Here is a 17500-nt window from a genome sequence, read left to right as displayed (position 1 = left end):
TATAGAGAATCCAAGTTTTTATAGAGAACCCAAGTTTTTATAGGAAAAACTCACAAGTTTTTGAAAGAAGATCCTTTCCAGTTCTATAAAAATAAATCTGTCTATTTTCATTTAAAGATTTTCTGTCCATTTGTCTTTTAATTCTGCCCTTTTAAAAAAAGATTTTGCCAATAATTTTAAATGTGTTGAATGTCCTGCCCCTACCCTTCCCTTAAAATTCTGTTGCCTTAGGCCTCATACTTCCTCCCCTCTTTCAGGTTTGATCTGGTCGGAGATCAAGCAACTCTGGGACGTAGGGTTACGGGAGTACGTGGCCGACATGTGGAATGTGATAGACTTCATAACGAATGCTCTCTACGTGGCCACCATAGCTCTTAGGATCGTCGCTTACTACCAGGTAAGTTGGCCCTGATGTACGCCACTGGCACCGGTGTTGACAAGTCGGGTGTAGCTGCTGTTATTGCTGCTGCTGCTGCTGCTACTGCTACTATTGCTGCTGCTGCTGCTGTTGAAATGATACCTGTGACCAGAATTTGGAGAGAAGTTATGTTTATATTTATGAAGTATTTTATTATCTTTTATGTACTCTACAGTATATCCTTCCTTTATTTTAGTACTATAACAAATATGCGTATGTTTTTGCGCCTCTTTATTATCTATTAGGTCATTGAATATCTGGATTACAGCGAGAATTACACTGATTTTTTTTTTTATGTAGAAATAATTATATCACAGGACAAGGCACAGTCCCTGTATGTTGAAGATTTTAAGGAGTAGACCTTAAAGAAGATTGATACATTTTCAACACTACCGTAGGCTGACCGTCTTAAGGCTTTTCTGATGACCTGTGCTTCTCTCCATTCCTGTATATTTAGATTCTGAGAGGCCATCTGTCGTTACAGGATTAGTCTCCACTTTTCTCACATTGTGTGTGTTTTGATTTTAAGGGGCCACCTGTTGTTACAGGATTAGTCTCCACTTTTCTCACATTGTGTGTGTTTTGATTTTAAGGGGCCACCTGTTGTTACAAGATTAGTCTCCACTTTTCTCACAATGGCCACGATTTTCCCAACCAGCATTATTTTCTTCCACTGGCTCGTTTTCCCCATTGGAACTATTACTTTCCCTCTAATACCTTTACTGGGCCTGTTTTTTTTTTTTTCACTGGGACCATTTTATATCAAAACAATATTCTTTTTTTCCAAATCATAATAATTCGTTCCCATCAGAAAGAAAGAATCTTTACTGGTTAATTTATTCTCCCTCAGTATTTCATCCTATCCACCCACATCTTTGGTTCGCTGCAACTTTGTTTCTTTGCCGATGTGGTAACGTCCCTGACTGGTGAACGCCAGACTGGGGTTCGAGTCCCGCTCGAACTCGTTATTTTCTTTGGTCGCTGTAACCTCACCATCCTTGTGAGCTCATGATGGGTGTTTTAGGGGAGCCTATAGGTTGTATCTGCTGTGTCATCAGCAGCCATGGCCTGGCCCTCCTTGGTCCTAACTTTGGTGGAGAGCGGGCTTGGGCGGTGATCATATGAGTATATGGTCAGTGTCTGGGGCATTGTCCTGCTCGATAGGGCAGTGTCACTGTCCCTTGCCCCTGCCATTCTTGAGTGGCCTTTAAACCTTTAAACACTGCTTGTGGTTATTGTTATGGCAGATCTGACACGTCATTGACCTCATTCATTGAGATACGTGATGTCGTTTGCCTGTAGAACAGGTTCCTGGTCCTGCCTTCACTATGTTTTCCTCATCAGCGGTAACTGGTACCGCCTTGAATCTAAGAGATTAGGTTCCACTGTCCCGAAGAAAAAAAAAGCACCATTCACCACTGCCATGTCTTTTTTTATGAGTTTTGCTGCCATGTATAGTAAATTAACTGTGAAGGAAATGGCTCTTTCCACCGTTCTTGAATGTGATCCCTTTGTGGATGCATTTCTAATGACTTAGAATAGATGTAACTTTAAGCTGATAAGTAAGTAAAAACTATAAGTTTAAATTCAAACAGAACAAAATGTATGTATACTTAACATGGAGAGAGAGAGAGAGAGAGAGAGAGAGAGAGAGAGAGAGAGAGAGAGAGAGAGAGAGAGAGAGAGAGAGAGAGAGAGAGAGAGAGAGAGAGAGAATATTCCGTGTATAGGTTATTCTGGTCTGCCTGACGAATGGTTCTGAATAGAGTTGTTGAAAGTTCTACTCCCATGTCTTCATCTTCTCCTGGCTTTATTTAGGAGCTGAAGGTTAATTATCCTGGGCCTTGCCTTTTGTTTGTCATCCTGAACTCCTATGGGTGCCTTTTTCATAACCCTGAGATATTGCTGGATGTGTTCAGCTGGTTACAAAAGACTTTGGTCAGTCCTGATGAGCCTCAGGATCTCGGGTGCCTTTCTCATAACCCTGAGATATTGCTAGATGTGTCCAGCTGTTTACAAAAGACTTTGGTCAGTCCTGATGAGTCTCAGGGTCTCCTTCGAAGGTGAGAACGATCATGACTAAGTCCTCAGTTATGATGGTAGTCATCCCCAAGTTAAGATTAGGATCCACATGAGAACACGGCCTTGTAATTTGGGGCTGTTAAACCCAACATCCTCAAGTTGTTGAGGTTTTAATTACAGTATAAAAAGCATCAAATCTTGTTTTTCCTTATTCATTTAATCAAAATATTTATTTTTTTAACCCTAAATGAGACTTGCTTCTTCAGGTCATATTGCATGATAAGCTTTTTATTATGAACCATTTAAAGCATCTTGGATTTTTTCACATGTTACCAGTAGACTTACTTTTTATATAGATGTTTTGACTTCACACTACAGTAATTGTCTTTTATATATGGTCTTGTAACAATAGCCAGCATGTTTTAAATATGTTTGTTCATTGTTTGTTTGCTTGCTGCTAGTTCTACCTCCAGTCTAAATTTTGAAAACCCTTTTTATGGTATTCAGCTATAATTGAAAACGTATACTGTACATTAAAAGTTTTCAGAGAGAGGTAAGAATTGGCAGAAAATAAAGAACATTAGAAAGGAAAACATCAATATATTTACTTATAGACTTGTCAAAATCTATCCATAGTAAGTAACAGAAAAGTTAGTGTTGTAGGATGAAACACTTGCCTGATAAGTCATTAGAGATTAAGATATTTTAGCTACAAACTACAAGATTGAAAATATATAAAATGCAAGAAGATCCAAGAATATTCCATATGATATTTTCTACCTCTGCTTGCTCTATACCAAGAAATTGTTAGACCATGACCATCAGCATGTGAGATCACTGATCAGTCTAGTGAGGTCTTTCTGTCCCTTATTAATCTACTTAAGGATAAACATTTAAAAGGTTGCTTAAGAGCAGCAGAGGTAAGGGACAGCCCAATGTCCCAGAGGCTGACCATATACAGTCGGCCCTCGGTATTCGTGGGTTCTGTCTTCGTCATTTTGGTTATTCGCGGTCCAGAGGTCCATATAATATTTAGACAAAACTCTGAATATTCTTGATTAGGACTACTTTCTGCAGCCTGACATTTAAACTTTTTTTTTTTTCACCCGGCATTTACACTGTTTCCCTTCCTGCGCAACGCGAGAATGAAAATCTTAATTAATATACATTACTACTTTATAGATAACTTGTGTAAGCTATTCAATGATAAACCCTATGCATAGAAATTCTTAATAGTAAAAATTATTTTAAAAAAAAATTCATACATACACTTTCAATTAATATTTGGTATGTCATATAAAATGCTGATAAAAATGTGAATTCTCTTTGCAGTTATAAGAAAAGATTACTCTCTCTCTCTCTCTCTCTCTCTCTCTCTCTCTCTCTCTCTCTCTCTCTCTCTCTCTCTCTCTCTCTCTCTCTTTATATATATATATATATATATATATATATATATATATGTATATATATATATATATATATATATATATATATATATGTATTAGAAAAGTTTTAAAGATATTTTAAACTGAATTATTTTTATTTAACGTTTACGATAATCGGTAACTTCTTAATGTATTAACAAATTGTTTTAAGAAAATTTAAATTATAACCATAATTTGATGATATGAAATATGTTCAGCTCTAAACTCAAAATATGATTTTTTTTTAAAGCTCAAACAGAAAAAAAAGTTTCCCTTCTCTGGGGAACCAGTTCAGTTAACTTATGAATCGAAGCCGTCAACCTTTTTCTTTATTCTGTCTATGATTTGATTTACAAATTAAGGAGAAATGAAAATTAGTGAGGGATATTTTCCATGTTCTTATCTCATTATTATTATTATTATTATTATTATTATTATTATTATTATTATTATTAGCTAAGCTACAACCCTAGTTGGAAAAGCAAGATGCTATAGGCTCAAGGGCTCCAACAAGGAAAAATAGCCCAGAGAGAAAAGAAATAAGGAATTAAATAAACGATATGAGAAATAATTAACAATTAATAAAAAACGGGTATTTCATATGTAAACTATAGAATTGCTTATGTCAGCCTGTTCAACATAAAAACATTTGCTGCAAGTTAGAACTTTTGAAATTCATGCTATGTTTAAAGAGATATACATTTTTAGATTAAAATTTTTCTATTAAGATGTGTCAGAGGAAAAACATTTCTTTATAAAAACAAAGTGATGTCAGCTTTTTTCTATTAAGATGTGTCAGAGGAAAAACATTTCTTTATAAAAACAAAGTGATGTCAGCTTTTTTTCTATTAAGATGTGTCAGAGGAAAAACATTTCTTTATAAAAACAAAGTGATGTCAGCTTTTTTTCTATTAAGATGTGTCAGAGGAAAAACATTTCTTTATAAAAACAAAGTGATGTCAGCTTTTTTTCTATTGAGATGTGTCAGAGGAAAAACATTTCTTTATAAAAACAAAGTGATGTCAGCTTTTTTTCTATTAAGATGTGTCAGAGGAAAAACATTTCTTTATAAAAACAAAGTGATGTCAGCTTTGAGCAGAGTGCAGCTAAAAATAGAATAAGTCGGGTGTTTCTGGACAAAGCTCTGTTACCAGAAAGAACATTAAGAAGTAAATTCGTTTATACATACTGCATGAAATAGAATAAACACAAAATATTGTGGATTACAAAGTCTCTTTTTTTCAATCAAGTTATTTAAACTAAAATGTTTGTAATGTATTATGCAAGAAGGAATTAAATATTAAAAAGAAATAATAAGCTGAAAATAACTTAATGAAAAGGATGAAAGGAAGGAGAATAAATTGAAGGAATAATAGATTAAAATTTATTGTAGAGAGAGGCTGTTAATTTATACACGTTACATAAGGATTTATACTGAGAGAGAGAGAGAGAGAGAGAGAGAGAGAGAGAGAGAGAGAGAGAGAGAGAGAGAGAGAGAGAGAGAGAGAGAGAGATTACTTACTTACTTACTTACTTAGCTACTTTGATGGCTGCTTCTCCGGTCCCATACAGCAGGGGAACCCCACTCTCTACAGGACCTCCACTGTCGTTTCACCTTGTTCGTTCAGAGTATTTAACGTTTCATATCACGTATTGTTCATTTACTGTTTAATCGTCACTGTTGTAAGACTGTTTAAATAGGAAAGTCTTCAGTTTCCTCTTGAAAGTCTTAATGTCTTCAATCATTCGAATGTTTCGTGGAGGCTTGTAATATAATCTCGGGGCCGCATATTTAAAGGCTGTGGAGCCTAAAGTAGACATATATCTAGGTTCCAACAATTTGAAGCCATCTGTAACTATTCTCGTGTCAACACGATTTGTTGGCTGCGCAATATGTAGCAGTTCTCTTAAGTATTTTGGACGACCGGTTCTGATAACTTGGTGGGTTATTGTACATATTTTAAATTCAGTTCTCGCTTTAATTGGCAGCCAGTGTAAATCAATTAGTATAGGGGTGATCCTTTCTCTAGGTGGGACACCTTTTATCAGTCTTGCTCCTCTGTTTATTATGTTTTGTATTTTCTTAAGTTGCACTTTTGGTAAATTGTAATAGATAGAGTTGCAGTAGTCAATCTTGGTAATAATACAGTTTATTATTGGTGTGCTACTGTTATAAGCACACATTGAGTATGTGTTGTTTCAGATGTGTGTAACTGGATAACAGAATACATCTTATTAGCTTTAAAGTATTTATTCTATAAAAACAACAGAGTTAAACATCTCCATCACTGGAGGAAGCTGGTTGGTCAGATGACCAATTCTGGTGAAGTATAGATATGAACTGACTAACTTATCGATATCACAGATATCGTATGCTTAGTTTATATAAGATTCGTCACAAACTCGGAAGACACCTGCATCCGGTGACGTCACAAACTTTCACACGCTGAGGCAATGTGTTGATGCTTAAGAAAAATGTCACATTGTTGACACTGCATTGTACGTCCTGTTTATGATTTGAATGACTACAGCAAGTCCCACGGCTAGCTCCTTCATCCAACATGACATATTACGTCATGTGTTTTAAACATGTAATATTAACTATTCTAATTATTACATAAGCTCGGCCAGCTATCTCAATTTTTTCACAAAAATTTAACAACAAGCCAAAACATGGTTACTAGGTGTGACTGGACATATGTATTATTCTTTGTTTAACTTTAGCCATAATCAACCGAGGACGAATGTCCAAATAGGCACATTAAAAAATAATAACAATAATGCATATGAAAAAGATATTACCATAGCAAAAAGAAAAATGCATGATAAAATAAAGATCATATATATGGTACATTGCTAGCAAATGATTATATGGTACCAAAAAAAAACTACTGACTTACATATGATTCGGTAACTTGTTAAAGAATAATTGTTACCTTTGTTAGAAACATATTAACATAATACTCAATTTTTTAGTGCACAAACACGAATTCCTGGTACGTACACGTACCACGGTTTCGTACATATATATATATATATATATTTATATATAGGGCTGATATATTTTATTAGATGCCCATAGATTCTGTTATATATTTTTATTTTTTTTTCTCTTTTCTTTTTAACATTCCGGCTTATATATTTTTATTAGATGCCGAGAGAAAAAATGATTTATATCTTTTTTTTTTTTAAATGTTGTTTTAAATGTATTTTTAACAATGCAAATGTAGAAAATTTCTTCAATTACATATTACTAGCGTACTAACAGCTTTTCTTACAAACACTTCCCGACAATTTACTCCTTTAGCGAATGAGGTGGCCACTCAAACGGCTTTAAACTGAATCCAGTATGGAGTATTGTCGGGCCTAGGCGAAACGTTCCTTTGTAGCTGCATGCTGTGCCGTAACCTACGCCAAACAAGGATGTTCACGGCGATAAATATCACCACTATGAATGCCAATCCTGCTAGTAGTATGTGGTGAAGGATTTCCTTATAAGTCGGTGACAGGTGGTCCCTTTCGGTAAGTTTCAACAACCGCTTTGCCACATGTCTGTTATACGGGAGAGGGGGTGCTGGCATTGTAGAGGTCCACGTGAAGTTCGCGAAGTAGGCTCGTTCTCTGATGAGTGTCCGTAGACCAGTCACCATGGAATTAGGGGAAGTCCCGATACAACCATCTGCTGCGACGAAGATGTGTGTGAAGGACGTGGATCCGTCAGGGCATGATACATTGAAGCCGTCCTTGTTGTATCGTATCCACGAGCCATTGTTCAGTCTGCAATTGAACTCATTATTGTCAAAGGGATAAAGCTTATCCAGACAATTTTCACTTGTATGGGAGAGAGCACCGTCTAGTACTATACCTAACTCGCATGAATCCATTAAGTTTTTATGGAATTCAAATGAGTCAGCTGTACATATTTTTCTATCCATTGCGTCTGAACAGTGAGTTAATTGATTTAAGTCTTTAATGACCGTATATGTTTCCTTGTCTGGGGAAATCAATACGTGTCCTGTCAAACTGGATATTACTGGATTTGAGTGATTCGTCATGAAAGTCGGAAATGGTGATATCCTGTAAGATTGCCAGGCATCAGAAGAATCAAAGGGAATTGTAATCATAATCTTGTTATTATCTACGTTTACTGTAATTAGGCTGTAATAAAATTCTAACCTATGTTCGTCTAACAAAGGAACATAGCCTAGTTTATCCCTTCCGTTCTCCAGAATTAACTTTAAGTAACTTATAGGCAACAAATGGGGCGACAAAACACCTTTAGTTGCTAACGTGATAGCTTCTACATAATCCTTGGATTTCTCAATGAAATGTGCAATTCTGTTATGTATGTTATCTATCTTTGAATCATAATACGTTAATGTTGCCAACAAATCCTGTACTGCTATAATTTGAACGATATTATTTGAATGTTCATTTACCAAATCCATAATTTTATTGATTGAAGCTAACTGATTCCTTAGTTCTGACATAATCAATTCATCTTCATGAGTCAAGAACTCAATTTTCTTATTTTGATTACTAATTTTAAGACGATTGGAAATTCCTAAACCTAAACTTGCAACAGACCCAAAGATGCTTAATGCAGCATAAATAAACGGATTTCGTCTTTCTTTATGTTCGTGTCCTACAGTCCACATCAAAAGGTCATAAGCCAAAGATCCTGTCTCGTCAGTCTTATTTTTCAAGTCATCAGATAGCATCTCTGCAATTTTTAATGTTGATCCAAGCAAACTCTCTGTAGTCAAATGAAAATGTCTTCTATGCAACTCATCCAATGAGGCAGAAAACCTTGAAATGGCGGTTCTTAAGCTAGTGACATCATTCTCTTGAAGAAAAATTGCTTGCATATTCACTTCTACAATTACGTTGGTTGATGTAATAAAAATGTCTTCTTGTCTTTCAACTATAGTGCCATATTTAAAATTTATACTTTTAGTTTTAGAGCTCATCCCACACGAGAAAAAAAGCGAACAATATCACTCCCAACAACAAAAAATTCATCTTGGAAACCTGTAACGAGAAAAATATATGTAATTACTCCTGTATTAAAAAGAAAAATTTTAATCACATAAAATAAAAAAATTTTCCCTCACTTCTTTTCCTCTCTTTTCTTTTTAATTTCTTATGTGAGCCAATGGTACTATTCTCTCATCCGTGGGTTGGGATACGTTTTGAACTCTAAACCTATTGGCCGTTAATGTTTCCAAAATGTTAAATGGGCCTTCAAACTTAGGTGTTAGTTTATAATTGAGCCCTTTTCGTACATTGATTTTAATATATACGTTATCACCCACGGTATATGTTTTAGTTGGTTTCGCTATTTTATCATGATTCTAAATTCTTTCGAAGGATATCATATCGACTTATACTTGCATTTATACATTCTTTTAAAGGATTTGATAGATTAGTTGTAGGCGTTAATACATGGAAAGGCGTTCTAACTGGGGTACCATACAATGCTTCATGCGGTGACATTTTAATTGATATATGATATGAATGATTCAGAGTACTCAGTGCCGCCGGTATTGCAATATCCCAGTTGGGGTCTGATCCCCCTAGTGTTACCCTCAATATATTCAATATCTTCCTATTTGCTCTTTCCACTAGCCCATTCGACTCTGGGTGATATATCATGGTATTTATTTTCTTTATGTTGAGGAATTCACACAATGAGGTAAGAAAGTGATTATTAAATTCACCACCCGAGTCTGAGATTATCATGTGTGGAATTCCATGTTTACAAATGTAACATTCGTAAAACTTCCTAGCGCATTCAATCGCAGTTTTAGTTTTAAGCGCTATTAGTTCTGTATATCGAGTTAAAGCATCTATAATTACTAAGAGGTGCTTATTTCCTCTGTCTGACTCGTAAAATCCTGTTAACAAATCTAAATGTATTCTTTCAAAGGGTTGATTGGGCACAGGATAAGCTCCTAGGCTGACAGGTGTTTTCGTATGCCCTTTGTTTTCCTGACATGTGCAACAATTAGCTATGTGTCTTTTTATATCTGTAAGCATTGTATGCCAATAAAACAATGATTTGGCTTTCTGTGACATTAATGAGAACCCAGGGTGTCCATGTAATGGATTTGAATGCAACCAATTCAGGACAGTGGAAATAAGTGAGATTGGTACTACTACCTGGTCATTAGTTACATGTGGTGTATTGCGGGTTTTCCTTGTCACAGTCCTACACAGAATATTATCTTTGATTATATAATTCTGCTGCTTATACTTTATATATTCCTTTTCCTTATGATTGCCTTTCAAAGCATTTATAATGGTTTCTATTTTCTGATCTTTTCTTTGCTCAGTCTGTAACAATTCAGCGCTCCAGCCTAAATCTTCTTGTTCAGATATTGTTTTTACAATAGGCATGGATGTTGATATATCTATTAATTCAGCTAAAGGCTCCGTACAAGATGACACGGGGTTGCGTGATAATGCATCCGCAATGATATTTGCTTTCCCAGGTAAATACCCGATTCTTGCGCCAAAATCTTGAATGATCAAATGCCACCGAGTTCGTTTAGGGCTGTGGTTGAAGCCTTTAAAGAACTCTGTTAGTGGTTTATGGTCAGTAAGAACCTTAACGGGATAACCGTAAATTATGAACTTAAAATGCACTAGCGAATTAACAATAGCTAGCCCTTCCTTGTCTATTACTGCATACTTACTTTCGGAAGTTCTCAATTTTCGAGAATAGAAAGCTATCGGGAAAAATTGTTTATCATATTGCTGAAGCAATACCCCTCCTACTCCTAAGTCTGAGGCGTCTGTTGCAATGAAGAATTCCTTACCGAAGTCAGGAAATTTTAAGATAGGAGAACTACACAGTTCATCTTTCAAAGTATTAAACGCCTGTTGATGTTGCTCAGACCATATGAAATCTACGCCCTTCTTCGTAAGATCAGTTAAAGGAGCGGCTATTATTGAATAGTTGCGTATAAAACGCCTGTAATATCCACTACAACCCAGAAATTGCTGTATTCCCTTGACATTAGTAGGTATGGGAAAATTACGTATAGCCGACACCTTATCATGGACTACTTTAAGACCTTGGCTTGACACCATGAAACCCAAATATATTAATTCTGTTTTGAAAAACTCACACTTACTAATCTTTACCCTTAAGTTATGTTGTCTTAATCTCTGTAGTACTAGTTCTAACTTACGTAGATGTTCTTCTAAGGTGTTGGAAAAGATTACAAGATCATCCATATAGGCATGCAATATATCCCCTAACAAGTCTCCAAACACTATGTTAATCATTCTTGTAAATGTTATAGGAGCACAACGTAAACCAAAAGGCATCCGTAAAAATTCATAATGTCCCCTGGCTGTGCTGAAGGCTGTGTATGGGATACTATCTTCTTCTAATGATATCTGGTGAAAGCCTTTAAGTAAGTCCAAACTGGTAAAATATTTATTCTGACCTAACAAAGACAAAATATCGTCAGTACATGGCACTGGGAATCGATCAGGGATCGTTTCCTCGTTTAGACGACGAAAGTCGACGCAGATACGCCATGTTCGATCTTTTTTCGGTACAACTATTAAAGGAAAATTATAAGGACTGTTTGATTTTCTAATGACTCCTTCCTCTAACATTTTACCTACTTCATCATTTATTTCATTCTGGAATTTCATAGGGAGTCTGTACGAGGGTACATAGATAATTTTCTGCTTGTCCTTTAACCTTATTTGATGCTCGATCACATCTGTTTTTCCTAAGGATCCATCCGTAGTGGAAAAAACATCATGATATTTAGTTAAAAGTTCAAAAATTTTCTGCTGAATTTCTTCGTCTTGAATGTCTTTATTGATTTTATTTTTAATAGATCGCAAAAGGGATTCATCCGCAACTGATTGAGAGTGATTGATTTCAGCAACGGTAAGAATACGATGTTTATAAACTTCTACATCCAAGATATGTTGATTTTTGTGAATGACTAAAGTGTTATTCAAATGATTACAGACTTCAATATTACATTGTTGATGTGAGCCTACTGTATAAATAGCTTGTGTGACAGACAATCCGTTAGTTTTCAAAGTATCGGAAAGGATTAATATTTCAGATCCCGGTAATGTTTTCTTTATTTGCACTATTAAATTCGAAGGTAGGTTTGGTTCGATAGATTGCGTGCAAGATGATATTACGGGTGAACGAGAATTCTGCTGGGTCGCGTATATTATTTCTTTACTAGTGAGACAAGTTATTGGTTCTTCAACGTACGTTACGGTTACATTTGTCGTCTCCTTTTTATCCAAAACTGATTTTAAGGTATTAGAAGACTTATAGAATTTCCCTTTGATATACACGCCGTGCTTGGCAGGGGCTAAGATAATGTTTTGATTTCCCATAGATGGGTATCCTATAATTACAGCTGGATACATATTAATGTTTTTTACAACAACAAATGTATCGGCAAACGTGCGATTACCGAATCTAAACTGAACATGAGTTATGCCTATGACATTTAATTCATTATTTCCTATACCCGAAAGTTTAATTCCGGATTTTTCAATCGGAAAGTACGAAAACAACAAATGATGTGTTTTCAAATCCATGATATTACGTGGACTACCAGAGTCAAAAAATAACGTAAAGGATTTGTGTTCTAAATTTACAGCATATAAGGTTGGCCGTAACTCATTTTGGCTTATTATTGTATGAATTCGTTGCAAATCTACGGGAGCATGCACTGTTTTACTTAATTCGGCCGTGTGTTTCATAGGAAAATCTATTGTCTCATAATTATCTGATAAAACATTAAATTGATTATTCAATACTATTGATGTTGACATGAATGACCTTGACCCAACATCACTCTCTTCCCCACTAGAGTTAACTATGTGGTATTTGCTTTGCTCTGCACATTCTGAAAATTAGTCTGACCTTGCGAGGTCTGGTTTGACGACCCAGGCTCAGCGATATTTGAAGAAGTGTTTGTTTGTTTTGGACTCTGAACTGCATTGACATTTGGTTGTTTCTTCTTATTGTTAAAATGAGGATTTTTCTTTTTATTTCCATATGGAACTGACTGTGGAATTGACTGTGTATTTCTGGGATATTGTTGTGTCTTACGCGAGTAACATTGACTATATGAATGCGTTGCAGTGTTGTGTATTGAGCAAAATTTCGTTCTGCAGTCTGCGCTTATGTGACCTTGACGTTTGCAGTTATAACACGTCATTCCCGCTACTGGACTGCTAACTACGTTCACTGTTTGTGGCTTTGTTTCATTCTTTGCAAAAACTTGAGTTAACACGGGATCAAGATCTGGACACTTGGACATGTGTTTCTTTATCTGTTTATAGACATCCAATTCCGTACTTGCAGGCGATAACTTCTTATCAAAACACCGCACTAAAGCTTCAGGCAACATAAGTGTCATGCAAGTCAAATACATTAATCGTAAAAAATCTTTCATGGAGATGTTATCGTTAGTAACCCAAGTGGAATGACCTAAAATGTCCTGATATTCGTTAAGCCTATCAGCTATGAGAGCTGCTCTCTCAATAACATTAAGGCGATTCATAGTGGCTTGATTAAGTGTATTTCGTAACGTTAATACTACATCCAAGGCTTCCTCACCCCCATAGATCGCGCGTAACCTAACTTTGAAATCATCCCAGGTAACTGCTTCTTGAAATGAAACACCTCTTAAATACGCACTCACATCCCCCTTAGAAAAATCTATAAAACTTTTAGCTTCTTGTAATTGTACAAAAGGGTCTACGATTTGTTTGGCATTTAAATGGGCATCGACGGATGAAATCCATAACTCCACATTTTATGGCAAGAACCCGTTGACTCGACCCTGAAAAGGAAGGATTGCTGACCTGGCATTTGCAAGCGTCACAATTGGAGGAGGATTAGTCTGGCCTACACCACTTGGTCCAGGGGAAGGGCTCACAGGGGGAGTCATTACTGCTGTATTTTTTTTTCCTATCTCTTCGACCCCTTGCAATTCTATCAAAATATCTATATGAGTACAGACGCCCACTGCGTAAACGCATATGTATAACAAAATTCCCCAAACAATGTTACTAATCCCAAAACATTTCCCGAGAATTTCTGAAAGAAAAAGGAATTAGCACTAAGAGAGAAAAATTCTAAATGAGAATTCGGAGTTAAACACAGTTTCCTTTAACAAAGATTAGCAATTCACTCACCCCAGTAATAATCGACTAACGACTCGTGATAACTACACTTCACTGCCCAAACTGGAATGAATTCAAAAATTTGTACTTAACTTATATATGGATCTGCGTGATGTCGACACGTCCTCTCTCTCTCTCTCTCTCTCTTGATGTTTTGTTAGCGATGTATCGTTCGAGTTTCTTGTTGAATGTTGTGCTTCCTGGGTATGTTTTGCAATTGTTGAACGCCAGTCCTTGGGTTTCCTAGGATGTTGATTGAAGATTCACGTTGTATTCATAACATTTGTTAATGTTAACTGTTTCGATGGACTATAACACTTAGTCAAAATTGTAGATTCATGTAGATAATGTTGAGTTCTTGAAGATCTTTCTCAGGTTTTACAGCTTTTATTTTGAAGTCTTGAAGATCTTTCTCTGGTTTTACAGCTTTTATTTTGAAGTCTTGAAGATCTTTCTCTGGTTTTACAGCTTTTATTTTGAAGTCTTGAAGATCTTTCTCTAATTCTTAGAGTTTAACCGCTGCCACCATTTATTGGTGTGCTACTGTTATAAGCACACATTGAGTATGTGTTGTTTCAGATGTGTGTAACTGGATAACAGAATACATCTTATTAGCTTTAAAGTATTTATTCTATAAAAACAACAGAGTTAAACATCTCCATCACTGGAGGAAGCTGGTTGGTCAGATGACCAATTCTGGTGAAGTATAGATATGAACTGACTAACTTATCGATATCACAGATATCGTATGCTTAGTTTATATAAGATTCGTCACAAACTCGGAAGACACCTGCATCCGGTGACGTCACAAACTTTCACACGCTGAGGCAATGTGTTGATGCTTAAGAAAAATGTCACATTGTTGACACTGCATTGTACGTCCTGTTTATGATTTGAATGACTACAGCAAGTCCCACGGCTAGCTCCTTCATCCAACATGACATATTACGTCATGTGTTTTAAACATGTAATATTAACTATTCTAATTATTACATTATCACATGTTTCTTTACAGATTTTTTAAAAATTTTATTTTGTTTTTTCACTTGTGGTAGGATAAATATACCGTACATACTTTCTTTGGAAAAGAACTACTATTCATATATTTAATGTACTTTACTGTATAAGAAATACCGTAAGCTAAGACTTACAATATGGCATTCTATTTCATCAGCTGACTGACTAGTTTACGCAGACATTATCGCATTCTAAAATTCATAGTTTTTAAAAGATAATGGTCTTAAAGCAGTTTCGTACTTTTGTTTTCAATTTCATGTGCATTTAAACCATCAATAATTAGAGACCTCTTTTTTTTTTTTTTTTTTACTTTATAGTATTAGGAAGTGTTGTTAGATACAAACTAGTGTTATGTTGTTACTTATACAAGGGTGGTGTGGCAATGACTTTCTTGTTATTAGTGTTCTTACCTTGTACTGAAGCTGTGTTAATAATGTACAGTTACCTCTGAAAACTATTGTGACTACAATAACGTGATAGAAAGCATGTGAAAACAATGCATTGCAGTACAGGGGGTTACCTAGTTTGCTAGTCAACCCTATCTAGGTAGTGGTCTGTTTTGAGAAGATTATGAGTTGACCCACCCGAAGGCACCAAGTATTCACAGATTTTCTCTCTTCTCTGGTTTCTCTGTTACCTAACCCTCGCAAATAAGGGGGCTGAATGTGTGCATATGATCTGCATCCAATTCTCCTCCCCATTCAAGCTAGAACCTGGGAGGGCCAGGCATTGGCTGTTGATTACTATGCAAGTCAGGCGTGTCTACAACATCGGACATAATTTGGTTGAATCGTATAGAAAATCTAGAATTTAACAAACCTTTCAAGTTAGAATTCTTCAGATTTTTTTCTCATACCTAGTAAAGATTCTGCAGGATTAGCACATTTTGCACTTTTGATACCCAAGCATAGACTTCACCTTGGAGTCCCCAGAGGCATTACCCCCAAGAAGAAAAGTCAATCTCTCTTTGCCAACTTTGTGTCCTGGTGCACTCTTCTCCTTAGCGTCCAGTTTTGCACACTGGTCAAAACTAAGCCTGTCTCATCCACAGTGAAGACTTCCTCAACACAAAACCCACCTTCCCGAATAATATCAGCCAACACATCATAGATTCATTATCCAGACATGATACAAAGCAAAAAAAATGCTAAAAAAAAAAAAAAACACTGAAATCTTGAATGCATATTGTAAGGTAAGATGCCTGGTTTGACAAATGTTAAAAGAGAAGTGGCATTCATAGCGCTGTAAGGTGTGGGAAGGGTTCTAGTCTAGTTAAACCAGCTAATGAAAATCCTCATTAATGCAAACAGATATAGGCCCTAACAAGTTTGCAACTGTGAACAAAACTGGCCTCTTGGAAGAACTTACATTACCCAGGAAGAGAAAAGAGAAGGCCTTGCTTGAGCATAAGCCTATGAAAGATAGGTTAACTCTGTTGCTGTGTGGGAATGCAAATGTGGAGTATAAGGTAAAGCCACTACCTTTTTAGCATTCCAAAATCCCCATTGCTTCCAAGAACAACAATGTAATAAAGGACAACGTATGCGTGATGTGGTAGGCAAAAAAACAAATCCTTGGTAACTGGGCTGTTTTTCATTGAGCGAATGCTTAAAAAGTTTGGGCCCAGTGTGAAAATGTACATCTGTGATAAGCAGTTGCCACTTGGGGTCCTCTTCATCATGGACAACGCTCCTGCTCACTCTTCCGAAATGAAGAAAGAGTTGCCAAGTAAGTTTTTTTTTTTTACTACTGTAAAGTTCCATCCTTCCAATATAACTCCTCTCATCCAGCCCATAGACCAATAGGTAATTTCCAACTTAAAGAAATAAACTACATGAAACCCCTTTTCAAAGGTATTTCATGGCCACATCTGATACATTTATCACTTGAAATAGTTATTGAATAACCTTTTCAACATTTTTCATGGCCATTGTAGCAGAAAGGCACATTGAGGGCTTTGAACCTGAGGTTAAGCCTCTGGTCAAGAACATTGTTTCTTGAGGAGTAGGCAGATGACCATGAAAGAGGAGCCCCAACACCTTCATAATGAGCAACAACAGATAACAAGAGAGGACATTGTCTTCAGAGGAGGAGGGAAGGGATTTGTATGCTCCTAGTTCACTCCTAGTTCACGGATAAAGGAAATGATCTGATACTGACCAGTAACGTGTATTGGGTTATGAGACTTAACTGCAGCAAATATTTTATTGAATAGTTAGTACTCTACTTCTCTTGTATTCCCAAACCATGATTTGCTTTACATAGGTAACATAAAATTGATTCTGAATATCCCACAGTACCTGGTCTTACTTTGGACTTGAGGATTAGCTCAAGAGCTGCCCCAGTACTAATTATGGTTCTCGGTTTCCTTTCCTGGCTATAATGATATCTGCAGATTTCAAAGCTTCATCAAGATTTATTCCCGAATGAC

General features: G+C 36.1%; 1 protein-coding gene across 1 annotated transcript in view; it reads left to right on the top strand.

Moving 5' to 3' along the window:
- Positions 1-17500, top strand: part of Trpgamma (Transient receptor potential cation channel gamma) — a 205181-nt gene that overhangs the window by 41194 nt on the left and 146487 nt on the right. The window contains exon 8 of the mRNA XM_068394321.1: positions 258-397. Coding sequence (XP_068250422.1) covers positions 258-397 — 140 coding nt within the window. The remainder of the gene's footprint in view (positions 1-257; positions 398-17500) is intronic.

Source organism: Palaemon carinicauda, chromosome 19, assembly GCF_036898095.1.
Source record: "Palaemon carinicauda isolate YSFRI2023 chromosome 19, ASM3689809v2, whole genome shotgun sequence".
In the NCBI taxonomy this organism is placed as follows: domain Eukaryota; kingdom Metazoa; phylum Arthropoda; class Malacostraca; order Decapoda; family Palaemonidae; genus Palaemon; species Palaemon carinicauda.
The sequence above is the reverse complement of the archived record's forward strand: the minus strand, read 5'-3'. Positions and strand labels throughout refer to the sequence as shown.